Below are 27,231 nucleotides of genomic sequence, written 5' to 3' on the forward strand. Positions count from 1 at the left end.
GCCCAGCAGCCAATCACTGAGGCTCAGCGTTCATGACCAGTGACCAATCACTGAGGCTCAGTGTTCACGCCCAGTGACCAATCACTGAGGCTCAGTGTTCACGCCCAGCGACCAATCACTGAGGCTCAGTGTTCACGCCCAGCGACCAATCACTGAGGCTCAGTGTTCATGACCAGTGACCAATCACTGAGGCTCAGCGTTCACGACCAGTGACCAATCACTGAGGCTCAGCGTTCATGACCAGTGACCAATCACTGAGGCTCAGTGTTCACGCCCAGCGACCAATCACTGAGGCTCAGCGTTCATGACCAGTGACCAATCACTGAGGCTCAGTGTTCACGACCAGAGACCAATCACTGAGGCTCAGCGTTCATGACCAGTGACCAATCACTGAGGCTCAGCGTTCATGACCAGCGGGTTTCCATTTGGATGAATCAAAATATTCACAACTCCGCAGCAATCTGCTTCCCCTTTGAACCCAGTTCCAACTGCTTCAACATCTCCCGGGGGAGCCTCTTCCACAGATTGACGACTCGCTCACCGAAATATGGTTTCCGCGGTTTAGTTTTGACGTTAGCGCAGGCCACTCCCCCACCCCCCGCCCGGTGTTGCTTACCTTGCACCTGAAGGTTGGCGATGGAGGCGATTCCCTCCGCCTCTGCCGTCACTTTGCTCGCGTCACCGAGCCGGCAGTCGCGTACCAGCAGCGTGTGGCACAGCCCGTTCCGCGACGCCGCGTACTTGTCGTTGCCGGGCGGGATTTCGGCACCGTTCAGTCGCCAGACCAGTCTCACGTCCTCCGGCGACACCATGCACTTGAACCTGGCGTCCTCTCCCTCCAGCACCGCGATACTGTGGAGGTCGGAGATGAACTCCACGATCCGGGGAACTGAAACGGGGAAAAGGAGTCAAGAAGTCACAACGACAACAACTTGCATTTGTACGGCGCGTTTAACGTCGTGACACGTCCCCAGGGCGCTTCACGGGAGCGATTATCAAACAAAATTTGACACCGAGCCACATAAGGAGATATTAGGACAGGTGACCAAAAGCTTGGTCAAAGAGGTAGGTTTTAAGGAGCGTCTTAAAGGAGGAGAGAGAGGGGGAGAGGTTTAGGGAGGGAATTCCAGAGCTTAGGGCCCAGGCAGCTGAAGGCACGGCCGCCAATGGTGGAGCGATGGAAATCGGGGATTCGCAAGAGGCCAGAATTGGAGGAGCGCAGAGATCTCGGAGGGTTGTAGGGCTGGAGGAGGTTACAGAGATAGGGAGGGGGCGAGGGCCATGGAGGGATTTGAACGCGAGGATGAGAATTTTAAAATCGAGGCCTTGCCGGACCGGGGGGGGGGGGGGGGGGTCAGTGTAGGTCAGCGAGCACAGGGGGGGTGATGGGTGAACGGGACCTGGTGCGAGTTCGGATACGGGGCAGCAGAGTTTTGGATCAGCTCAAGTTTATGGAGGGTGGAAGATGGGAGGCCGGGCAGGAGATCATTGGAATAGTCGCGTCTCGGGGGTAACAAAGGCACGGATGAGGGTTTGAGCAGCAGCTGAGCTGAGGCAGGGGGGGGGGGGGGGGGCGGGACGGAGGTGGAAGTAGGCGGCCTTGGCGACGGAGTGGATACGGGGTGAACAAAAGCGTGTCGAGACGCACGCACCTCTCACGGACACTCGAGCTGCCGTCTTGTCGTCCTTTGACTCGCAGGAGTATTCGCCCTCGTCTTCGACGGCCGCTCTGGCGAGGGTCAAGGACCTCAGCCGCCCCTCGGCTCTAATGACGTGCTTGCTGCTGGGCTGGACCTCCTTCCCGTCCCTGAGCCACAAGACGTCTCCCTTGGGCTTGCAGAGCTCACACCACAGGGTGACCGTGTCGTCTTTCTGTACGTGCAGATCCTCCAGCCGCAGCACGAACAGGAGCGGTAGCTCTGGGAGGACCAAAGAGAAGGAGGAGAGAAGGTGTTGAGGTTCGAGGGTTACTCGTTGGGCCCCACGTCATGAGGAAAGAGACCTCTTTCCCCCCCCCCCCCCCCCCCCCCCTCCAAATTTCTCCCTAAGGCCCACACTCCTTCCTGGGTCAAGGTTCACCTCGCCCAACAGGCGTTCGATAGGGTAGACGTAGAGAGGATGTTTCGACTTGTGGGGGAGACCAAAACTAGGGGCCATGAATTACATAGAATTACATAGGACTTACAGCACAGGAACAGGCCATTCGGCCCATCAGGTCCATGCCATTCATGCTCTACAAGAGCCTCCTCTCTCCTTACTTCATCTCACCCTATCAGCATATCCTTCAATTCCTGTCTCGTGTGTTTATCCAGTTTCCCATTAAATGTATCTCTGTTATTCACCTCAACCACTCCTTGTGGTAGTGAGTTCCACAATCTCACCACTCTCTGGGTAAAGAAGTTTCTCCTCAACTCCCGATTGGATTTACTAGCGATGTTAAAAAAGCATACGGGATCCTGGGCTTTATAAATAGAGGCATAGAATACAAAAGTATGGAAGTCATGTTGAACCTTTATGAAATACTGGTTCGGCCACAATTGGAGTATTGTGTTCAATTCTGGCCACTGCACTTTCGGAAGGATGTGAAGGCCTTAGAGAGGCTGCAGAAAAGATTTACTAGAATGGTTCCAGGGATGAGAGACTTCAGTTACGTGGATAGGCTGGAGAAGCTGGGATTGTTCTCCTTAGAGCAGAGAAGGTTGCAAGGAGATTTGATCGAGGTGTTCAAAATCATGAAGGGTTTAGATAAAGTAAATAAAGAGAAACTGTTCCCATTGGCGGAAGGGTCGAGAACCAGAGGACACAGATTTAAGGTGATTGGCAAAAGAACCAAAGGTGACATGAGGAAAAACTTTTTTACGCAGCGAGTTGTTATGATCTGGAATGCGCCGCCTGAAAGGGCGGTGGAAGCAGATTCAATCGTGGATTTCAAAAAGGAATTGGATAAATACTTGAAGGGAAAAAATTTGCAGGGATACGGGGAAAGAGCGGGGAACGGGACTAACTGGATTGCTCTTACAAAGAGCCAGCACGAGCTGGATAGGATGAATGGCCTCCTCCTGTGCTGTAACCATTCTATGATTCTATCTTATATTTATGGCCCCTAGTTCTGGTCTCCCCCCACAGGTGGAAACATCTTCTCTACGTCTACCCTATCAAACCCTTTCATAATCTTAAAGACCTCTATCAGGTCACCCCTCAGTCTTCTCTTTTCTAGAGAAAAGAGCCCCAGCCTGTTCAATCTTTCCTGATAGGTATAACCTCTCAGTTCTGGTATCATCCTAGTAAATCTTTATTGCACCTTCTCCAGTGCCTCTATATCCTTTTTATAATATGGAGATGAGAACTGTTCACCGTACTCCAAGTGTGGCCTAATCAATGTCCAAACAAGTTTAACATAACTTCTCTGCTTTTCAATTCTATCCTTCCAGAAATGAACCCCAGTGCTTTGCCTTTTTAAATGACCTTATTAACCTGCGTCGCTACTTTTAGTGATTTGTGTACCTGCACCCCCAGATCCCTCTGCTCCTCTACCCCATTTAAACTCTTATTTTCCAAGGAGTATGTGGCCTCCTTATTCTTCCTACCAAAAATATAAGAAAGTCACTAATGGATCCAATAGAGAATTCAGGAGAAACTTCTTTACCCAGAGAGTGGATAGAATGTGAATGTACGAAGATGTGGAAATGACGGGCAGGAAAAGACCAGCCGGTCCATCAAGCCCGCCCCACACACCATGGTGGCCGGAGCATCATGACTAAACACTTCTTCCCTCCCCCTGACCTCAACCTCCTCCATCCGCTCTTCCCCCTCCCCTCCCCCTCCGCCCCCCCACTGCAGTCATGTAATCTCCTGGGAGAGGCAAAAAATAGAGAAAAAAACCCCAATAAGAAAAAAAATACTCTGGAAATTCCTCTCCGATCCCCTCTGGCGATGGAACCCAGTCCAGGAGATCACACGGACACCGAGTGTTATCTATAAAGACACTTCCCTTCTATATGATGCGATCTGAGCCCCAGTCAGGCACCGGTCCAGCTCCCTCTTGAAGGTGAGCAGAGAGTCGGCACCGACCACACCGGCCGGCAACACATTCCAGAGACTCACTGCTCTCCGGGGAAAGGAGAACCTCCCAACATCCAGACTATTCCTGCTCTTCCATAGTTTAAACTCCTGACCCCCAGTCCTCCCCAATCTGTCAAACTGGAATAATCTCTCAACGGGGACTCGATCCAGCCCTTTAATTATTTTATAGACATAGAAACATCGAAAATAGGAGCAGGAGTAGGCCATTCGGCCCTTCGAGCCTGCTCCGCCATTCAATATGATCATGGCTGATCCTCTATCTCAATACCATATTCCCGCTCTCTCCCCATACCCCTTGATGCCTTTTGTGTCTAGAAATCTATCCAGCTCCTTCTTGAATACATTCAGTGACTTGGCCGCCACAACCTCTATCAGGTCGTCTCTAAGTCTACGCTGCTCTAAAGTAAATAGACAAGGTCCTTGAGCCTCTCGGAGTAGCTGAAGTCCTTTAAGCTAGGAATCATCCTCATAGCTCTCCCCTGAACCTCTTCCAAGGCCATTATATCGCCCACCATGTGAGGGGACCAAAACTGGGCACCGTACTCCAGATGCGGTCTGACCAGTGACCTGTATAGCGTGCAACTTGCTACCTCGAGTAGTTGAGGCGAATAGCGTAGATGCATTTAAGAGGAACCTAGATAAGTACATGAGGGAGAAAGGAATAGAAGGATATACCGATAGGGTGAGATGAAATAGGGAGGGAGGAGGCTCGGGTGGAGCATAAACACCAGCATGGACCCGTCGGGCCGAACGGCCTGTTACTGTGCTGTAAGTTCTATGTAATTCTATGGAACTTCCTGTTCATCACGCGTGAACGGTGAGTGCCAGCAGGCTATTTGACTGTGGAGGCAGTATCACAGCCAAGTCCTCACTCGACACTCTCACACACGCGCGCCTTCCAGCAGGGGGCACTGGTAGCAATCGGGAGTGGGAACACCAGTTGATTTCCCTCTCCCTATCCTGGGGAGCCGAGGTTCAATTTTCGCACCTGTATCGACTCCCCGTCTGAGATTAGCTGACTCGTAGGATCGAACCTGGGACCTTCCTGGTCTCTACAGGGTGCACAAACCTTTGATTGACCCAGTGTCACATTTGTGAGAAAGAACTTGCATTTATATAACGTCTTTCATGACCTCAGGATGTCCCAAAGTGCTTTACAGCCATTGAAGTACTTTTTGAAGTGTAGTCACTGTTGTAATGTAGGAAATGCTGCAGCCAATTTGCGCACAGCAAGATCCCAGAAACAGCAATGAGATAATGACCAGATAATCAGTTTTAGGTATTGTTTGAGGGATAAATATTGGCCAGGACACCGGGGAGAACTCCCCCACTCTTCATTGAAATGCAGAAAGAAATTTTTTTACCAAAAGGTTGATAAGTTCTGGCTTAAACTCCACTCCCCCCACCACCGGCGCACCATGGCTGCAGTGTGTTCTATCCACAGGATGCACTGCAGCAACTCACCAAGGCTTCTTCGACAGCACCTCCCAAACCCATGACTTGCACCACCTAGAAGGACAAGGGCAGCAGGTGCATTGAGACACCATCATCTCCAAATTCCCCTCCAAGTCACACACCAAAGGTATTAAGTGATATGGGGCTAAGGCAGGTGTATGGAGTTAGGTCACAGATCAGCAATGATCTCAGTGAACGGCGGAACAGGCTCGATGTTTCTAGGTTCCGTCGTGCCTTGGACATACATTGGCCGTTGCTGAGTCAAAATCCTGGAACTCCCTCCTTAACAGCACTTCACCACACGGACTGCAGCGGTTCAAGGCGGCGACTCACCACCACCTTCTCAAGGGGCAACTGGGGATGGGCGATAAATGCCGCCCTCGCCAGCGACGCCCACATCCCGAGAATGATTTAAAAAAACACGGAGAAGATTACCGGTACGGGTGGTAGAACGAGAAGCTTCAGTGGGTTTTAAGAAGGAACGGGGCAGGTTCTTGTCAACACACAGGAACATAGGAGCAGGAGGAGGCCATTCAGCCCCTCGAGCCTGTTCCGCCATTCAATGAGATCATGGCTGATCTGAGACCTAACTCCATATACCTGCCTTGGCTCCATATCCCTTAATACCCTTGGCAAGCAAAACTCTATCGATCTCAGATTTAAAATTATTAATTGAGCCAGCATCTACTGCTTTTTGTGAGAGGGAGTTCCACACTTCTACCACCCTTTGTGTGAAGAAGTGTTTCCTAACTTCTCTCCTGAATGGCCTGGCTCTGATTTTAAGATTACGTCCCCTTGTCCTAGACTCCCCCACCAGCGGAAAATGTTTCTCTCTATCTACGCTATCAATTCCTTTCAAAACCCTAAAAACCTCAATCAAATCACCCCGTAACCTTTTATATTCCAGGGAATAGAAGCCTAGTTTATGTAACCTCTCTTCATAATTTAACCCTTGGAGTATTATTAACATTCTGGTGAATCTGCGCTGTTCTCCTTCCAAAGCCAATTTATCCTTTCTAAGGTATGGTGCCTAGAACTGTACACAGTACTGCAGATATGGTCCAACCAGGACTTTGTATAGCTGTAGTAAAACTTCCTCCCCTTTATGTTCTAGCCCTCTAGATATAAAGGCTAACATTCCATTAGCTTTTTTGATTACTTTTTATACCTGACCACTACATTTTAGTGATCTGTGTACATGGACTCCTAAATCTCTTTGGACCTCCACTGTTCCTAGCTTTTCACCATTTATAAAATACTCAGATCTATCCTTTTTTGGTCCAAAATGGATGACCTCACACTTGCCTGTGTTGAAATCTATCTGCCACAGTTTTGCCCACTTACTTAATCTATCAATATCTCTTTCTAATTTTATGCTCCCATCTTACTATGCCACCTATCTTTGTGTCAGCGGCAGACTCAAATATATGGCTCTGTATTGTGTTATCTAAGTCATTAATAAATATAGTGAATAGTTGAGGCCCCAGCACAGATCCTTGTGGGACACCAATAGTCACTTCCTTCCAATTTGAGTGCTTACCCATTGTCCCTACTCTCTGTCTTCCACCACCTAACCAATCTCCTAACCAGGTCAATAATGTGTCTTCAATTCCATGAGCTTCAATTTTAGCTAACAGTCTCTTATGTGGAATCTTATCAAATGCCTTCTGGAAGTCCATATAAACTACATCCATAGACATTCCTAATCAGGTTTCCGCCCCGCCACTGTACTGAAATGGATCTTATCAAAGTCACAAATGACATTCTACATGACTGTGACAGTGGTAAACTATCCCTCCTCATCCTTCTCGACCTGTCTGCAGCCATGGTTGACCACACCATCCTCCTCAAACGCCTCTCCTCCATCATCCAGCTGGGTGGGACTGCCCTCGCCTGGTTCCATTCTTATCTGGTCAGTCGTAGCCAGAGAATCACCTGCAATGGCTTCTCTTCCTGCTCCCGCTCCCGCACCATTACCTCTGCAGTCCCCAAGGATGTATCCTTGGCCCCTCCTATTTCTCACCAACATGCTGCCCCAGGGCGACATCATCCGAAAACACGTCAGGTTCCAAATGCTCTACCTCACCACCACCTCCCGTTACCCCTCCATTGTCTCTGATTTGTCACGCTGCTTGTCTGACATGACTAAAAGATCCCTCCAAATAAATATTGGGAAGACCGAACCCATTGTCTTCAGACCCAGTCACAAACTCCGTTCCCGAGCCACCGACTCCATCCCTCTCCCTCGCCCTGTCTGAGGCTGAACCAGACCATTCACAACCTTGGTGACCTATTTGATCCTGAGATGAGCTTCCGACCACATATCCGCTCCATCACCAAGACCGCCGACTTCCACCTCCGTAACATAGCCCGTCTCCGCCCCTGCCTCAGCCCATCTGCTGCTGAAACCCTCATCCATGCCTTTGTTCCCTCTAGACTTGACTATTCCAATGCTCTCCTGGCTGGCCTCCCATCCTCCACCCTCCGTAAACATGAGCTCATCCAAAACTCTGCTGCCCGTATCCTAACTCTCACCAAATCCCGTTCACCCATCATCCCTGTGCTCGCTGACTTACATTGGCTCCCAGTCCAGGAACGTCTCAATTTTAAAATTTTCATCCTTGTTTTCAAATCCCTCCATGACCTCACCCCTCCCTAGCTCTGTAACCTCCTCCAGCCCTACGACCATCTGAGGTCTCTGCGCTTCTCCAATTCTGGCCTCTTGTGCATCCCCGATTTTAATCACTCCACCATTGGTGGCCGTGCCTTCAGCTGCCTAGGCCCTAAGTTCTGGAATTCCCTCCCTAAACCTCTCCGCCTCTCAACCTCTTGACCGCTCCTCCTTTAAGACGCTCTTTAAAACCCACCTCTTTCCTGTCCTAACATCTCTTTATATGGATTGGTGTCAAATTTTGTTTGATTACCTTCCTGTGAAGCGCCTTGGGACGTTTTACTACGTTAAAGGCGCTATATTAATGCAAGTTTTTGTTGTCTACTACTTTAGTTATTTCCTCAAAAATTTCAATTGGGTTCGTTAGACATGACCTACCCTTTACAATTCCCTGTTGGCTCTCGCTAATCAGCTCAAATTCCTCTAAGTGCTCAGTCACTCTGTCCTTAATTATAGATTCCAATAACTTCCCCACCACAGACGTTAGACTAACAGGCCTATAATTTCCTGATTTCTCTCATTCATCTTTCTTAAATAATGGAATTACATTTGCAATTTCACAATCCAAAGGGACAATTCCTGAATCGAGAGAGCTTTGGAAGATTACGGCTAAAGCATCTGCAATTTCCTCAACCTGCTTCCTTTAAAACCCTGGGGTGGAAACCATCAGGTCCTGGGGATTTGTCAGTCTTTAGTGCCATTATTTTTTCTAATTCTGTTTTCTTGCTTACTTTAACTTCAGTGAGTTCCAGTCCTTGATTCATTGTTAGTTTCCCTGGAATATCAGGTATATTATCCTCTTCCCCTACTGTGAAGACTGATAGAAGTAATTATTTAACAAGTCTGTCATCTTCTTATTTTCATTTGTAACATTACCCTCATCTGTTTTTAAAGAGCCCACATTACCCTTAACTCCCCTTTCTCTTCTAATATTCAAAAAACTTTTTGTGTTAATCTTGATATCCCTCACAAGTTTCTTTCTGTATTCCCTTCTTTTCTGCTCTGACTATCTTTTTTTTTGCCTTCCTTTGCTGTTCTTTTTATCTCTCCCAGTCCTCTGGATCTACACTTTTTATTTTTATACGCTCTTCCCTTTAGTTTTATGTTATCTCCCATCTCATTAGAAATGCACCATTGGAATACTGGGGATAGGTGGGCTAGATGGACAGAAGGGCTTCTCCCACCTGAAACTGTTACTACGTTTATATATTTTAGGGGCCGTGCAGGGTAGAAGAAGGGATGAAAGCAGGAGAGACGAGGATCTTAGTTCAAGGGTGATGTCAGGAAGCACTTCTTCACACAAAGGGGAGTGGAAATCTGGAACTCTCTCCCCCAAAAAGCTGTTGGGGCCGGGGGTCAATTGAAAATGTCAAAACTGAGATCGATAGATTTTTGTTGGGTAAGGGGATTAAGGGTTAGGGAACCAAGGCGGGTAGGTGGAGTTAAGATACAGATCAGCCACGATCTAACTGAATGGTGGAACAGGCTCGAGGGGCTGAACGGCCTCCTCCTGTTCCTATGTTCCTATGATTCTCAAACAACAACAACAACTTGCATTTATACAGCGCCTTCAATGTAGTAAAACGTCCCCAAGGCGCTTCACAGGAGCGTAAATCAGACAAAATTTGACACCGAGCCACATAAGGAGATATTAGGACAGGTGACCAAAAGCTTGGTCAAACACCTTGGGACTTTTTGCTGCACTAAAGGTGCTATATAAATGCAAGTTGTTGTTGAGTTACTTTACGGGGACCCTGAGGTATCTCTGATATTGGCACTGCCCCTACTCACCACCTCTGCCAGGCTTAGTGCCCACCTTCCCCGCACCCCTCCCACCCCCCCCCCCCGCACCACCTTTTGCCCGTGTCGCTCCTCCTAACCCCAACTCGTACCTGTCAAGCTCACGTTGAACATCATCTTGTCGTGCGTGGACCGGCAGGTGTAGATTCCGCAATCTCCCTTGAGGACGTTCTTGATGATCAGACTGTGCACTCGTGATTCGTTCTTCCACTCATACTTCTCCCCCTCGGGCACCTCCTCCTTGTGCCTGTACCAGGTGACGCTGGCGGTCTCCTTGGAGACGATGACAGACAGCACCGCGTTACCGTTCTCGTTGGCGGAGATCTCTTCCGGACACTTCCCCTTGTTCGTAAACAACACCGGGGCCTCTGGTGGAGAGAGAAAGGAGAGAGAGATTTCATCGATACATCACCTCTCGCCCCCTCAGCGTTACAGCCCATGACGTATTTTTGAAGTGTGGTCACTGTTGTAATGTAGGAAGTGGGGCTGCCAATTTGCGCACAGCAAGATCCCACAAACAGCAATATGATAATGGCCAGGTAATCTGTTTTTAGCTGCTCGTTGAGGGATAAATATTGGTCAGGACGCCGGGGAGGACTCCCCCTGCTCTTCTTTGAAATAGCGGCCGTGGGATCTTTTACATCCACCTGAGAGGGCAGACGGGGCCTCGGTTTAACGCCTCATCCGAAAGACGGCACCTCCGACAGTGCAGCACTCCCCCGGTACTGGCACTGGGAGTCTCAGCCTAAATTATGTGCTCATGTCTGTGGAGTGGGGAATCGAACCCACGACGTCTTAACTCAGAGGAGCGAGTGCTACCAAACGAGCCAAGCCAAGCATCCTGATGATTGGTTCCACCATTGTGCCAGTCGCTGATATAAGACTATTAGATTAGTACTTACCTGGGCTTGTTATGTTTTCTATGAAAATAGACACCACATGTCACCGTAAGAAGGAGGCTGCTCGCCAATCGTTCATGCTGTTCAGTTGAAGGATCCTACTCATCCCATTTCCCTGCTCTTTCCCCAAACCCCTTCAATATTTCCTTCTCAACTGTTTAGGATGAGACGAAGTAGGGTGGGAGGAGGCCCCAAGTGAAGCATTAGCACCCAGCATAGACCAGATGGGCTGAATGGCCTGTTTCTGTGCTGCAAATTCCACGTAATTCTATGTTGACCTGACGCCCTCTTACTGACTTGATTTCGATGACCACCTGTGTGGGTAATGGATCCATGTTCTAATAGTCCATTCCTTCTAACCTCTCCCTTTACGCTGCGAGTGTACCATATTCAGTAGAAATTTCAGCACAGAAGGGGCTCGTGTCTAATCCAGTCCCCCGACTCTCTCATGTAACATTCACCATGTCTTCCAAAACTGCACTCTTGCAAGTAAAGTTGCAAGTAAAGCCTGGATACCTGACCTCCGATGGTGGGTAATATGTTTGGTATAATTTTAAAGGGAATGCAGGAACAGAGAGAGCTGGGGGTGTACGTACACAAATCTTTGAAGGTGGCAGGACAAGTTGAGAAGGCTGTTAAAAAAGCATATGGGATCCTGGGCTTTATTAATAGAGGCATTGAGTACAAGAGCAAGGAAGTTATGCCAAACCTTTATAAAACACTGGTTGGGCCTCAGCTGGAGTATTGTGTTCAATTCTGGGCACCGCACTTTAGGAAGGATGTGAAGGTCTTAGAGAGGGTGCAGAGGAGATTTACTAGAATGGTACCAGGGATGAGGGACTTCAGTTATGTGGAGAGACTGGAGAAGCTGGGATTGTTCTCCTTAGAGCAGAGGAGGTTAAGGGGAGATTTGATAGAGGTGTTCAAAATTATTCAGGGTTTTGATAGTCGATGGGGAGAAACTGATTCCAGTGGCAGGAGGGTCGGTAACCAGAGGACACAGATTTAAGATAATTGGCAAAAGAACCAGAGGGGAGATGAGGAGAATTTTTTTTACGCAGTGAGTTGTTATGATCTGGAATGCGCTGCCTGAAAGGGCGGTGGAAGCAGATTCAATAATAACTTTCAAAAGGGAATTGGATAAATACTTGAAAAGGAAAAACTTGTAGGGCTAAGGGGAAAGAGCAGGGTTTGGGTGGGGGACTAATTGGATAGCTTTTTCAAAGAGCCGGCACAGACACAGTGGGCCGAATGGCCTTCTTCTGTGCTACATGATTCTATGATGCTACAAGTTTCAGGTCTTGCCTTAGCTATTCTCTTGGATACAACAATGCTGGTCACTCCCGTCAGTGCTCGGAGCATTTTATGTTTAGGGGTGTTACCCGTACTATCCAATAATTAACCATGCGGTAACGTAACCCAGTGTGTAACCCTTTGTGATTCGAATTGGATGCCGTGTCTCTTGCATAATCCTCTACATGCACTTCTCCAATCTTTTCAAACACTTGGTAAGAGGAAGTCAGTTATGAATCGTTCTATTTCTCAGAGAGCACGTGAACCTACAGGGCAACAGTTATGGTCGGACTCACTTAATCCCATCAGTACAACTGGTCTTTGCGTAATAATACAAAATAATGAATACGCCACGCCTCCCCACATCAGTAGATCGTCTTGCCTTGACATAAGTATGACCACTAACTACTCTCCTGCTTTCTAACCTTCAGAGTCTGCCAAAGTCCTGTCCCAGCAGCTCTCTGTTTAAAACCTGACCGTTGGGTCTGTGTTTCTGTCCCTACATGTATCTCCCGTATTTACGACCAGAGGGGAGAGCTTATGCCAGACAGTCCATGCCAAACACCTGGGAACAAGGACTTCCCACCACAATGGGCGTGAGGTGTTTTGTCGATAACTGAGGCAGGCTCGCAAACTATTTATTGTTTTCCACTTTTGGGGAAACAACTTCAGTGCCCAACTCATTCACATTTGAATCACTTTTCATCTCAGTCTGTTTAAAAAAACCTGTGTGAGTAAGCTTTGCTTCAAAACCCTAACATTTAAATGTGATTCTTTTAAAGACCCTTTCCGTGGCTAAAATGGTTGAAATGGTGTTTGCCAGGTGGGGGGAATTAAAATCAAGGCCTTTCTCTCTCTTTTTCTCTCTGTCTCTCTATCTGTTTCTGTCTCTCTGTCTGTCTCTCTCTCTGTGTCTCTCTGTCTCTGTCTCTCTCTATGTCCCTCCCTCTCTCTTTCTCTCTCTCTCTGTCTCTTGCTCCATGTGAGTCTTTCTCTCTGTCTCTCTCTCCGTATCTCTTTCTCTCTGTCTCTCGCTGTGTCTCTGTCTCTCTTTCTCTGTCTTTCGCTCCATGTGAGTCTTTCTCTCTGTCTCTCTCTCTGTATCTCTCTCTCTCTCTCTCTGTCTGTCTCTCGCTGTGTCTCTGTCTCTCTCTCTGTCTCTCGCTCTATGTGAGTCTTTCTCTCAGTCTCTCTCTCCGTATCTCTCTCTCTCTGTCTCTCGCTGTGTCTCTGTCTCTCTCTGTCTCTCGCTCTATGTGAGTCTTTCTCTCTGTCTCTCTCTCTCTGTATCTCTCTCTCTCTGTCTCTCTCTCTGCCTCTCGCTCTATGTGAGTCTTTCTCTCTGTCTCTCTCTCTCTGTATCTCTCTTTCTGTCTCTCGTTGTGTCTCTGTCTCTCTCTCTCTCTCTCTGTCTCAAACAAAATACTGCAGATGCTGGAAATCTGAAATAAAAACAGAAAATGCTGGAAATACTCAGCAAGTCAGGGAGGATCTGTGGAGAGAGAAACAGAGTTAATGATTCAGGTCGATGACTCTCCGTCTGAACTTCGGCAGCTCTGACAGAAGGTCATCGACCTGAAACATTAGCTCCGTTCCTTTATCCACAGATGCTGCCTGATTTGCCGAGCTTCTCCAGCACTTTCTGTTTTTATTTCTCTCTATGTCTGAGTCTGTCTCTCTGTCTGATTCTGTCTTCTAGATGGAGTATAATGTGGGGAAATGTGAGGTTATTCACTTTGGTAGGAAGAACAGAAAAACAGAATTTTTTAAATGGTGAGAAACTATTAAATGTTGGTGTTCAGAGGAATTTGGATGTCCTTGTACACGAAACACAAAGTTAGTATGCAGGTACAGCGAGCAATTAGGAAGGCAAATGGTATGTTGGCCTTTATTGCAAGGGGGTTGGAGTACAAGAGTAAGGAAGTCTTGCTGCAATTGTACAGGGCTTTAGTGAGACCTCACCTGGAGTACTGTGGACAGTTTTGGTCTCCTTATCTAAGGGAGGATATACTTGCCTTAGAGGCGGTGCAATGAAGGTTCACTAGATTGATTCCTGGGATGAGAGGGTTGCCCTATGAGGAGAGATTGAGTAGAATGGGCCTATACTCACTGGAGTTTAGAAGAATGAGAGGTGATCTCATTGAAACATATAAGATTCTGAGGGGCCTTGACAGGGTAGATGCTGAGAGGTTGTTTCCCCTGGCTAGAGAGTCTAGAACTAGGGGTCATAGTCTCAGGATAAGGGGTCGGCCATTTAGGACTGAGATGAGGAGAAATTTCTTCACTCAGAGGGTTGTGAATCTTTGGAATTCTCTACCCCAGAGGGCTGTGGATGCTCAGTCGTTGAGTATATTCAAGACTGAGATCGATAGATTTTTGGACTCTAGGGGAATCAAGGGATATGGCGATCGGGCAGGAAAGTGGAGTTGAGGTCGAAGATCAGCCATGATCTGATTGAATGGCGGGGCAGGCTCGAGGGGCCATATGGCCTAATCTTGCTCCTATTTCTGATGTTCTTATGTTCTATCTCTCTCTCTGTCGGTCTGTCTGTTTCTATCGCTCTCTGTCTCTCTCTCTGACTCTCTCTGTCCATCTCTTTCTATCTGCGTCTCTCTCTGCATCTGTCTGTCTGTCTGTCTCTCTCTCGCTCGCTGTCTTTCTCTTACACACACTTCCAGAATTAATCTCTGTTAGGTCTGGGGGAGGAGGGGTTGGTGTTAAGGTCTGCAGGATGAGGTATTAAAATTTAAACCAATGTCACCTGTTGTTTATCATCAAAATACCAGCGAGCCAACCCCTCGGTGAACCCGTCTAATTATGTCTGCGGGGATTAGGTAACACTTTGACAGGGTTACCATGCAGATAGTGTCCGTGTTGGGACCTCTGAGTGAGGATCGGCCTCAGGGCAGTCTGTAACTGTAATAGTCTCCCTGCGGAGAGAGAAGGGGCTCACTGGGACGTTTCAAACAGGATTAACAAGGACAATCCCATGGAACCAAGTCAGGCCACTTACAGGACCCCACCGGATGGCCCATCCAGAAAAACACATAATCAGATAAGAACATAAGAAATAGGAGCAGGAGTAGGCCATACGGCCCCTCGAGCCTGCTCCGCCGTTCAATCAGATCATGGCTGATCTTCGACCTCAACTCCACTTTCCCACCCGATCCCCATATCCCTTGATTCCCCTAGAGTTCAAAAATCTTAATATAAATACTGTGGCTACAAGAGCAGATCAGAGGCTGGGTATTCTGCAGCGAGTGACTCACCTCCTTAGTCCCCAAAGCCTTTCCACCATCAAGGCACAAGTCAGGAGTGTGATGGAATACTCTCTACTTGCATGGATGAGTGCAGCTCCAACAACACTCAAGAAGCTCGACACAATCCAGGACAACGCAGCCCGCTTGATTGGCACCCCATCCACCACCCTAAACATTCACTCCCTTCACCACCGGCGCACAGTGTCTGCAGTGTGTACCATCCACAGGATGCACTGCAGCAACTCGCCAAGGCTTCTTCGACAGCACCTCCCAAACCCACGACCTCTACCACCTAGAAGGACAAGAGCAGCAGGCACATGGGAACAACACCACCTGCACGTTCCCCTCCAAGTCACACGCCATCCCGACTTGGAAATATATCGCCGTTCCTTCATCGTCGCTGGGTCAAAATCCTGGAACTCCCTTCCTAACAGCACTGTGGGAGAACCGTCACCACACGGACTGCAGCGGTTCAAGAAAGCGGCTCACCGCCACCTTCTCAAGGGCAATTAGGGATGGGCAATAAATGCCAGCCTCGCCAGCGACGCCCACATCCCATGAAAGAATTTTTAAAAAATCTATTGATCTCAGCCTTGAATATACTCAATGACTCAGCATCCACAGCCCTCTGGGACAGAGAATTCCAAAGATTCACAATCCTCTGAGTGATGAGATTTCTCCTCATCTCGGTCCTAAATGGCCGACCCCTTATCCTGAGACCATAGAATCATAGAAAATAGACGGCACAGAAGGAGGCCATTCAGTCCATCGTGTCTGTGCTGGCCGAAAATGAACCACCCAGCCTAATCCCACTTTCCAGCACTTGGTCCGTAGCCCTGTAGGTTACAGCACTTCAGGTGCACATCCAGGTACTTTTTAAATGAGTTGAGGGTTTCTGCCTCTCCCACCCTCTCAGGCAGTGAGTTCCAGACCCCCACCACCCTCTGGGTGAAAAATCTTTTCCTCAGCTCCCCTCTAATCCTTCTACCAATTACTTTAAATCTATGCCCCCTGGTCACTGACCCCTCTGCTAAGGGAAATAGGTCCTCCCTATCCACTCTATCTAGGCCCCTCATAATTTTATACACCTCAATTAAATCTCCCCTCAGCCTCCTCTGTTCCCAGGAAAACAACCCCAGCCTATCCAATCTTTCCTCACATCTAAAATTCTCCAGCCCTGGCAACATCGCCGTAAATCTCCTCTCTACCCTCTCTAGTGCAATCATATCTTTCCTGTAATGTGGTGACCAGAACTGTACGCAGTACTCAAGCTGTGGCCTAAATAGTGTTTTATACAGATCCAGTATAACGTCCCCGGTTATGTCCCATAGTTCTAGACTCTCCAGCCAGGGGAAACAGCCTCTCAGCATCTACCTTGTCAAGCCCTCTCAGAATCTTATATGTTTCAATGAGATCACCTCTCAGTCTTCTAAACTCCAGAGAGTATAGGCCCATTCTACTCAATCTCTCCTCATAGGACATCCCAGGAGTCAATCTAGTGAATCGCGGAATTTCGGAGACCGGTCAGGGAAAAGTGACCGGGCCCAAAGGACATTCTTTACGAAGAACTCGCTGCTCCTTTCCCTCAGCGATTTCAGCTATTCCCCGGCCACCGCCGTCAGCTTATCCCAGTGAGGAGCGGGAAACTCCGCGGCTACCCACAATGCACAGCGTCCCCGGAGGAGGCCAACGCTTTGGGCCTCAGTGATTGGTCGCCGGTCGTGAACCCTGGGCCTGAGCGCGTGGCCGCTGGCCGTCCTATCGCATTGCCTGAGTTATGTTTTATTCTCATTGGATAATGGAGAACAAATGATCTGATTTGATGATCTTAGAAAAGAATTGGACCAATCTGTGTTGGGATTGGGGATTGTGGGTTCCAGGGATCTGTTTGATTCACACGGGGGTTTGGAAGAGAATATAGAGGTCTGGGGCGGGTGGGGGGAAGGCCATGGCGGAGACTTGTGTGGGCTGTGGCAGGAATCACCTTGATGGTCTTATCTGCGGGCGTCAGCCGTGGCTCAGTGGGTAACACTCCCGCCTCTGAGTCAGAAGGTTCAAGTCCCACTCCAGAGACTTGAACCCATAATCCAGGCCGACATTGCAGTGCAGTACTGAGGGAGTGCTGCACTGTCGGGGGTGCCGTATTTCGGATGGGGCCTCGCCTGCCCTCTCAGGTAGACGTAAAAGGTCCCACGGCCACTATTTTGAGGAAGAGCGGTGGAGTTCTCCCCAGTGTCCTGGCGAGAGCGATGGGCACCCGTGAAAGCTGAAGGCGCCTGAAGGAGAGGAGGATGAATAGCATAGTGAGCATTAAAACGGTATAACAAATTACCACCGCCTCACGTGGACAGGTACCTGTGACTGTCACTTTAAAGGCCAGTTTATCGCTGCCCGTGTCGCAGACGTATTGGCCGGTGTCACACGGCTCCGAGTCGAAGATCATCAGCTCCCTGGTCAGACCCCGCGACTCGATCTTGATCTTGTCGCTGGGCAGCAGTTCCGTGCCGTCCCTGTACCATCGGACATCAACATCGGGGCGAGAAAGCTCGCAGGTCATGGAGATGACCTCGGACTCCATGAAACAGCGGTGCTCCGCGATCTTGGTGCTTCCCACGATCATCGCTGGAGGGTCTGCAAGAAGACCCAGAGCGTCGGTCACTCAGATTCACAGCGATCATGTCACGCCCATAAAACCCGAAGCGTTGGTCACTCAGGATCACTGCGATCATGTCACGCCCATAAAACCCGAAGCGTTGGTCACTCAGGATCACTGCGATCATGTCACGCCCATAAAACCCGAAGCGTTGGTCACTCAGGATCACTGCGATCATGTCACGCCCATAAAACCCGGAGTGTTGGTCACTCAGGATCACTGCGATCATGTCACGCCCATAAAACCCGGAGCGTTGGTCACTCAGGATCACTGCGATCATGTCACGCCCATAAAACCCGGAGTGTTGGTCACTCAGGATCACTGCGATCATGTCACGCCCATAAAACCCGAAGCGTTGGTCACTCAGGATCACTGCGATCGTGTCACGCCCATAAAACCCGGAGCGTTGGTCACTCAGGATCACTGCGATCGTGTCACGCCCATAAAACCAGGAGTGTTGGTCACCCAGGATAACTGCGATCATGTCACGCCCATAAAACCAGGAGCACTGGTCACTCAGGATCACTGCGATCATGTCACGCCCATAAAACCAGGAGTGTTGGTCACTCAGGATCACTGCAATCATGTCACGCCCATAAAACCTGGAGCACTGGTCACTCAGGATCACTGCGATCATGTCACGCCCATAAAACCCGGAGCGTCGGTCACTCAGGATCGCCGCGATCGTGTCACGCCCATAAAACCCGGAGTGTTAGTCACCCAGGATCACTGCGATCATGTCACGCCCATAAAACCCGGAGCGTCGGTCACTCAGGATCGCCGCGATCGTGTCACGCCCATAAAACCCGGAGTGTTAGTCACCCAGGATCACTGCGATCATGTCACGCCCATAAAACCAGGAGTGTTGGTCACTCAGGATCACTGCGATCATGTCACGCCCATAAAACCAGGAGTGTCGGTCACTCAGGATCACCACGATCGAGTTACGCCCATAAAACTAAGAGTGTTGGTCACTCAGGATCACCACAATCGTGAGGACAGAGAGGTAGAGAGCCAAAAAGGTTTAGGGTGGGAATTTCGGAGCTTAGGGCATATGCAGCTGAAGGCACGGCCGCCAATGGCGGAGTGATTAAAATCGGGGATGCGCAAGAGGCCAGAATTGGAGGAGCGCCGAGATCTCAGAGGGTTAGAATCATAGAATCATAGAAATTTATGACACAGAAGGAGGCCACTCGGCCTATCCTGTCTGTGCTGGCTGAAAAAGAGCTATCCAACCTGATCCCACTTTCCAGCACTTGGTCCGTAGCCCTGTAGGTTACGGCACTTCAGGTGCACATCCAGGTACTTTTTAAATGAGTTGAGGGTTTCTGCCTCTCCCACCCTCTCAGGCAGAGAGTTCCAGGCTCCCACCACCTTCTGGGTGAAAAAATTTCTCCTCAACTCCTCTCTATTCCTTCTATCAATTACTTTAAATCTATGCCCCCTGGTCTTTGACCTCTCCGCTAAGGGAAATAGGTCCTCCCTATCCACTCTATCTAGTCCTGTCATGATTTTATACACCTCAATTAAATCTCCCCTCAGCCTCCTCTGTTCCAAAGAAAACAACCCCAGCCGATCCAATCTTTCCTCAGCTAAAATTCTCCAGCCCTGGCAACATCCTCGTAAATCTCCTCTGTACCCTCTCTAGTGCAATCACATCTTTCCTGTAATGTGGTGACCAGAACTGTACACAGTACTCAAGCTGTGGCCTAACCAATGTTTTATACAGTTCCAGCATAACCTCCCTGCTCTTTTTTCTGTGCCCCGGCTAATAAAGGAAAGCATTCCATATGCCTTCTTAACCACCTTATCTACCTGTCCTGCTACCTTCAGGGATCTGTGGACATGCACTCCAAGGTCCCTCTCTTCCTCTACACCTCTCAGTATCCTCCCATTTATTGTGTATTCCCTTGCCTTGTTTGCCCTCCCCAAATGCATTACCTCACACTTCTCCGGATTGAACATAAGAACATAAGAACATAAGAAATTGGAGCAGGAGTAGGCCAATCGGCCCCTCGAGCCTGCTCCGCCATTCAATAAGATCATGGCTGATCTGATCCCAACCACAAATCTAAAGAACACAAGAAGTCGGAGCAGGACCCGGCCACATAGCCCCTGGGCCCTCTCCGCCACCCACAGGGCATTGACCGATCCGAACTCAGCTTCATGTCCAATTTCCTGCCCGCTCCCCATAACCCCTAATTCCCTTTACTTCTAGGAAACTGTCTATTTCTGTTTTAAATTTATCTAATGATGTAGCTTCCACAGCTTCCTGGGGCAGCAAATTCCACAGACCTACCACCCTCTGAGTGAAGAAGTTTCTCCTCATCTCAGTTTTGAAAGAGCAGCCCCTTATTCTAAGATTATGCCCCCTATTGAATTCCATTTGCCACTTTTCTGCCCACCTGACCAGTCCACTGATATCTTCCTGCAGTCTACAGTTTTCCTCCTCACTATCAACCACACGGCCAATTTTTGTATCAAACTTCTTAATCATGCCCCCTTCATTTAAGTCTAAATCATTAATATATACCACAAAAAGCAAGGGACCTAGTACTGAACCCTGTGGAACCCCACTGGAAACAGCCTTCCAGTCGTAAAAACGCCTGTTGACCATTACCCTTTGCTTCCTGCCACTGAGCCAATTCTGGATCCAACTTGCCACATTCCCTTGGATGCCATGGGCTTTTACTTTTCTGATCAGTCTGCCATGTGGGACCTTGTCAAAAGCCTTGCTAAAATCTATGTACACTACATCAAACGCGTTACTCTCATCGACCCTCCTTGTTACCGCCTCAAAAAATTCAATCAAGTTAGTCAGACACGAACTTCCCTTAACAAATCCATGCTGACTGTCCTTGATTAATCCGTGCCTTTCTAAATGATGATTAATACTGTCCCTCAGAATTTTTTCCACTAATTTGCCCACCCCCGAGGTTAGACTGACTGGCCTATAATTACTTGGTGTATCCGTTTCTCTCTTTTTAAGTAACGGTACAATGTTAGCAGTCCTCCAATCCTCCGGCACCACGCCTGTAGCCAGAGAGGATTGAAAAATGACAGTCAGAGCCTCTGCTATTTCCTCCCTTACTTCTCTTCACAGCCTGGTGGTAAGGCTGGAGGAGGTTTCAGAGATCGGGAGGGGCGAGGCCATGGAGGGATTTGAAAACAAAGATGAGAATTTTAAAATCGAGGAGTTCCCGGACTGGGAGCCGATGTAGGTCAGCGAGCACAGGGGGGGTGATGGGTGAAGGGGACTTGGTGCGAGTTAGGATACGGACAGCATAGCCTTGGATGAGCTCAAGTTTACAGAGGGTGGAAGATGGGAGACCGGCCAGGAGAGCATTGGAATAGTCAAGTCTGGAGGTAACAAAGGCATGGATGAGGGTTTCAGCAGCAGATGAGCTGAGGCAGGGGCGGAGATGGATGATGTTATGTGGGTAGAAGTAGGCGGTCTTGGTGATGGAGCGGGTATGTGATCGGCAAGTTTCACCTGTCCCCTCACTGACAAGTACTGATCCATGGACTTACTGTGTGGCCTGTGTAACTCAAAGCCACAGCGGGCAACGTATTTATGATCTCAGCCAGCAGGGAGGATCTCAGAGGCCCTACCCGTCACCTCCCAACAATGGGGCGAATCACCGGTGAGATGTTTCAGAGACCGGACTGAGCTCGCGATCCGTTACCTTCCACGCGGACCCTGAATACGACGTGGTCATTCTGGACGTCGCAGAGGTACTCTCCCGAGTCTGCCATCTGAGCGTCCAGTACCCGCAGCGACCGGAGGGCTCCCTCCTTCCCAATGGACGTCCGCTCATTCTCGACCACCTTTTCCCCGTCCTTATACCATTTGGCAACGCCATTCGCCCGAGACAGCTCGCACTCGAGCACAATGTCCTCGGAGGTGATGTACTTGTGCTCCACTGGTCCTTGTGCCCGTTGGATGATGTTAACCGGAGGTTCTGCAGATAGAACCGTGGGACCGTTGGTTTATTTGGAACTCAAGAACAACAACTTGCATTTATGTAGCACCTTTAACATTGTGAAAATGTCACAAGGTGCTTCACAGGAGCGGAAACAAGACAAAAATTGATACTGAACCACAGAAAGAGATATTAGGACAGGTGATCAAAAACTTTACATAGAATTTACAGCACAGAAACAGGCCGTTCGACCAAACTGGTCCATGCCGGTGTTTATGCTCCACACGAGCCTCCTCCCTCCCTATTTCATCTCACCCTATTCCTTTCTCCCTCATGTGTTTATCCAGCTTCCCCTTAAATGTATCTCTGTTATTCGCCTCAACTAGTCCTTGTGGGAGCGAGTTCCACATTCTCACCACTCTCTGGGTAAAGAAGTTTCTCCTGAATTCCCTATTGGATTTATTAGTGACTATCTTATATTTATGGCCCCTAGTTCTGGTCTCCCAACAAGTGGAAATGTTTTCTCTACGTCTACCCTATCGAACCCTTTCATAATCTTAAAGACCTCTATCAGGTCTCCCCTCAGCCTTCTCTTTTCTAGAAAAAAGGGCCCCGGCCTGTTCAATTTTTCCTGATAGGTATAAACCTCTCATTTCTGGTATCATCCCAGTAAATCTTTTTTTGCACCTTCTCCAGTGCCTCTATATCCTTTCTATAATATGGAGACCAGAACTGTTCACCATACTCCAAGTGTGGTCTAACCAAGGTTCGATACAAGTTTAACATAACTTCTCTGCTTTTCAATTCTATCTCTCTAGAAATGAACCCCAGTGCTTGGTTTGCTTTTTTTATGGCCTTATTAAGCTGCATCATTACTTTTAGTGATTTGTGTATCTGTACCCCCAGATCCCTTTGCTCCTCTATCCCATTTAGACTCTTATTTTCCAAGCAGTTTGTGGCCTCCTTATTCTTCCTACCAAAATGTACCACCTCACACTTATCTATATTGAAATTCATTTGCCAAATACCCACCCATTCTGCAAGTTTATTAATGTCTTCCTGTGTTTTGTCACATTCCTCCTCAGTATTAACTACACCCCCCAATTTGGTGTCATCCACAAATTTTGAAATTGTACTTCCGATTCCCGATTCCAAATCTTTTGTGTAAATGGTGAACAACAGTGGTCCCAGCACAGATCCTTGTGGAACACCACTTCCCACCTTTTGCCAGTCTGAGTAACTACCTTTAACCCCTACTCTCTGTTTTCTGTTTTGTAGCCAGCTTGCTATCCATTCTGCTACTTGTCCCCTGACTCCACATGCTCTGACCTTAGTCATGAGTCTACAATGTGGTATCTTATTGAAGGCCTTTTGAAAATCCAAATATATTACATCTACTACATTACCCTTCTCTACACTTTCTGTTACTTCTTCAAAGAATTCAATAAGGTTGGTCAAACATGATCTTCCCTTCTGAAATCCGTGCTGACTATTCTTTATTATATTTTCGGTTTCGAGATGTTTATTACATCTTTGAGTAAGGATTCCATTATCTTTCCTACCACCGATTAATTATTGACCAATAAGAGAGGTGGTCAAAGAGGTAGGTTTTAAGGAGCGTCTTAAAGGAGGAGAGAGAGGCGGAGAGGCGGAGAGGTTTAGGGAGGGAATTCCGGAGCTTAGGGCTCAGGATGCTGAAGGCACGGCCGCCAATGGTGGGGCGAAGGAAGTCGGGGATGCGCAAGAGGCCAGAGTTGGAGGAGCGCAGAGATCGCGGAGGGTTGTAGGGGGCTGGAGGAGGTTACAGAGATAGGGAGGGGCCGAGGCCATGGAGGGATTTGAACAGAAGGATTTTAAATTTAAGGCACTGCCCGACCCGGAGCCAACATAGGTCAGCGAGCACAGGGAGGGTGATGGGTGAACGGGACTTGGTGCGAGTTAGGATACGGGCAGCAGAGTTTTCGATGAGCTCAACTTTATGGAAGGTGGAAGATGGGAGGCTGGTCAGGAGAACATTGCAATAGTCGAGTCTGGAGGTAACAAAGGCATGGATGAGGGTTTCAGCAGCAGATGGGTTGAGGCAGGGCAGAGATGGGCGATATTACAGAGGTGGAAGTAGGCGGTTTTGGCGATGCATTGCACAAGCTACACAAGAATTGCAGTCAGTCTGGTTGCTAAATGGTTATCTCTGTAACCTCCTCCAGCCCTACAACTCTCCGAGATCTCTGCACTCCTCCAATTCTAGCCTCTTGCGCATCCCCGATTTCCTTCGCCATTACTCGAACAGGGGGTCCTGGGTTCGATTCCCCAGTCGGTCCTGAGTTAGATGATTTCAACGGGGCCAAGTGGGACTCTATTGGCCTCAGCACCCTGGGTTAGGGAGGAGACATATGAGCAGAGGTCTCCCCACTCTCTCCCTGTCCCAGTGTTGACCGTACTAACCCATAGAGGAGGAACCTGTCATATTAGTCCCGAGACTCCGGCTCGAAATGGCGCTTGTGCGGACTGCACGCGGGGATAGGTTCGGGCCAGCCGCGATGCCCCACACAGCGGAATAGCCGGGCACCGCTCGCTATCGAGGGCTGTGCATGAATAACGGGCATTTGGGTGAGATGCCAGAGGAGGGTCGCGAGTGGCATCATAACCCAGGACAAGTTGACAAGTTGAGGAGAGGAAAAAACAGGGCAACGTTCTCAAGAAGAAAGAAAATCCTTCGACCAAACATGGAGGAATATTGGGGGCCAAACATCCACCGGGGCGGGCATCCTGGCATAAGTGGCGAGAGGCATCTGCCTGGCACCTCTGCTGCTGACCCTACCGAAGTTGGCAGGGACAGGGAGCGGATCCTTCATTATCATGGCAGCCTCCGAGTCAGAAGGTTGTGGGTTCAAGTCCCACTCCAGAGACTTGAGCACAAAATCCCAGGCCGACACTCCCAGTGCCAGTACGGAGGGAGTGCTGCACTGTCGGAGGTGCCGTCTTTCGGATGAGACGTTAAACCAAGGTCCCCCCCATCTGCCCTCTGAGGTGGACCTAAAAGATCCCGTGACACTATTTCGAAGAAGAGCAGGGGGAGTTCTCCCCGGTGTCCTGGGTCAATATTTATCCCTCAATCAACATCACTAAATCTGGTCATTATCACATTTTTGTTTGTGGGATCTTGATGTGCGCAAATTGGCTTCTGTGTTTCCTACATTACAACAGTAACTATACTTCAAAAAGTACTTCATTGGTTGCAAAGCAGTTTGGGACGTCCTGAGGTTGTGAAAGGCACTAAATAAATACAAATTCTTCCTTTTTTTTCTCCTCCTTTTCTCCATCACTGCCCATTCCTGTCCGGTTGTATTCCAATTGTTGCTCTTTCCTGTCTGTCTGTCATTCCTTCTCTCCCTGTTGCTCTTTCTGGCAACTGAATCTCAAACAAAGCCACTCAGATGAGTCAGCTGAACTCAGCTGGTGTATTGGTGGGGGCTAGAATTGACCTCAGCGACCCTGGGCAGGCGGAGGGGAAATATCAAGTTCGCGCGCGGTCTACCGCAGTACTCACCGGAGACGCTCACTTCAAACCCGGTCGAGTCGTCGACTGCGTCGCACATGTACGTCCCTCGGTCCTCCATCGTGGCCGAGCGGACGGTCAGCCTCCTTCGCCCTCCGTCCACCTCCATCGTGACCCTCTCGCTCCGCTCCACCTCCAGCCCGTCCTTGTACCATCTGACCTCCGCCTCGGGCCGGGAGAGCTCGCACAAGAGGACAACCTCGGCGCCGGTCAGGACGCTCAGCGTCGTAGGAGAAGTGTTGACGATCTTCACCGGAGGGACTGGAACCAACACAGTGAGAGATAGAAAGAGAGAAAGAGAGAGAGAGAGAGAGAGAGAGAGGGAGAGGGAGTGTAAGAGGAAGATAGATAGATGGATAGAGAGAGAGATGGATAGAAAGTTGGAATGATAGATAGATTGATAGATTGATCGATAGAACGATAGATAGATAGATGAATGGAGAGGCAGAGCAAGAGATAGCGACAGAGATAGAGAAAGGCAGAGAGAAAATGAAACAGAGAAAGAAAGAGAAGCAGAAAGGGAGAGAGAAAGAGAGAGAAACAGAAAGAAATTGCAAAACGGAGAGAGAAAAAAGGTAAAGAGGGAGGGAGCAAGTGACAGAGATAGAGAGACAGAGAGAGATAGAGATGGAGAGTTAGAGAGATAGAAAGAGAGATGGAGGAAGAGAGAAAGGGAGAGAATGAAACAGAGAAAAAGAGAGAGACAGAGAGAAATAGCAAAAGATACAGAAAAAAAGAAACAGAGAAAGATACCGAGAAATAAAGATCATATATATGTGAGAGAGTGAGAGAGAAAGTGGTGCAGAGAATGAGACAGTGAAAGAGAGAGAGAAGAGAGTTACAATTACAGGGGAGAAGATAAAGGGGGAATATAAACCAGCAGGAAATGACTGGCTTTCTCATTTTCAACACCGTTTTGCATCTGTAACAAAGTGTGACGCCTGGTGTGTGACAACTCGGCCCTGTAATTCTGCGGAGTTTCTCCCCGTCTCCTGCGGTAACTCCGAAGGAGATTGGTGGGACTCCCTCCCCTCCTCACCCCCCGCCCGAGGGAAGGGTGTAGATGGCTGAAAAAGGCCGTTTACACCGTCTCTCTGGGGGTTCCACTGGTCTACGTCCGGAGTGAATTTCAGGGTCATGGTGTCTGGTGTGTGACCTCTACAGTGTGACCTCTGCAGTGTGAGGTCAGCGACCCTGGGCAGGGGGAGGGGAAATATCAAGCTCGCGCGCGGTCTACCGCGGTACTCACCGGAGACGCTCACTTCAAACCCGGTCGAGTCGTCGACTGCGTCGCACACGTACGTCCCTCGGTCCTCCATCGTGGCCGAGCGGACGGTCAGCCTCCTTCGCCCTCCGTCCACCTCCATCGTGACCCTCTCGCTCCGCTCCACCTCCAGCCCGTCCTTGTACCATCTGACCTCCGCCTCGGGCCGGGAGAGCTCGCACAAGAGGACAACCTCGGCGCCGGTCAGGACGCTCAGCGTCGTAGGAGAAGTGTTGACGATCTTCACCGGAGGGACTGGAACCAACACAGTGAGAGATAGAAAGAGAGAAAGAGAGAGAGAGAGAGAGAGAGGGAGAGGGAGTGTAAGAGGAAGATAGATAGATGGATAGAGAGAGAGATGGATAGAAAGTTGG

The 27,231-nt window shown here is 49.0% G+C and overlaps 1 protein-coding gene across 5 annotated transcripts in view; it reads right to left on the reverse strand.

Annotated features, from left to right (window-relative positions):
- Positions 1-27,231, reverse strand: part of LOC137323481 (obscurin-like protein 1) — a 270,089-nt gene that overhangs the window by 46,336 nt on the left and 196,522 nt on the right. For 3 of the 5 annotated variants that reach the window (XM_067986989.1, XM_067986986.1, XM_067986985.1), the window contains 7 exons: positions 26,843-27,112; positions 25,585-25,854; positions 21,801-22,076; positions 17,817-18,092; positions 10,102-10,377; positions 1,653-1,919; positions 617-889 (listed from right to left, as the gene is read on the reverse strand). In XM_067986989.1, coding sequence (XP_067843090.1) covers positions 617-889; positions 1,653-1,919; positions 10,102-10,377; positions 17,817-18,092; positions 21,801-22,076; positions 25,585-25,854; positions 26,843-27,112 — 1,908 coding nt within the window. The remainder of the gene's footprint in view (positions 1-616; positions 890-1,652; positions 1,920-10,101; positions 10,378-17,816; positions 18,093-21,800; positions 22,077-25,584; positions 25,855-26,842; positions 27,113-27,231) is intronic. The other 2 variants (XM_067986987.1, XM_067986988.1) reach the window with 2 other exon arrangements.

The sequence above is a fragment of the Heptranchias perlo genome, chromosome 7, assembly GCF_035084215.1.
Source record: "Heptranchias perlo isolate sHepPer1 chromosome 7, sHepPer1.hap1, whole genome shotgun sequence".
Lineage (NCBI taxonomy): Eukaryota > Metazoa > Chordata > Chondrichthyes > Hexanchiformes > Hexanchidae > Heptranchias > Heptranchias perlo.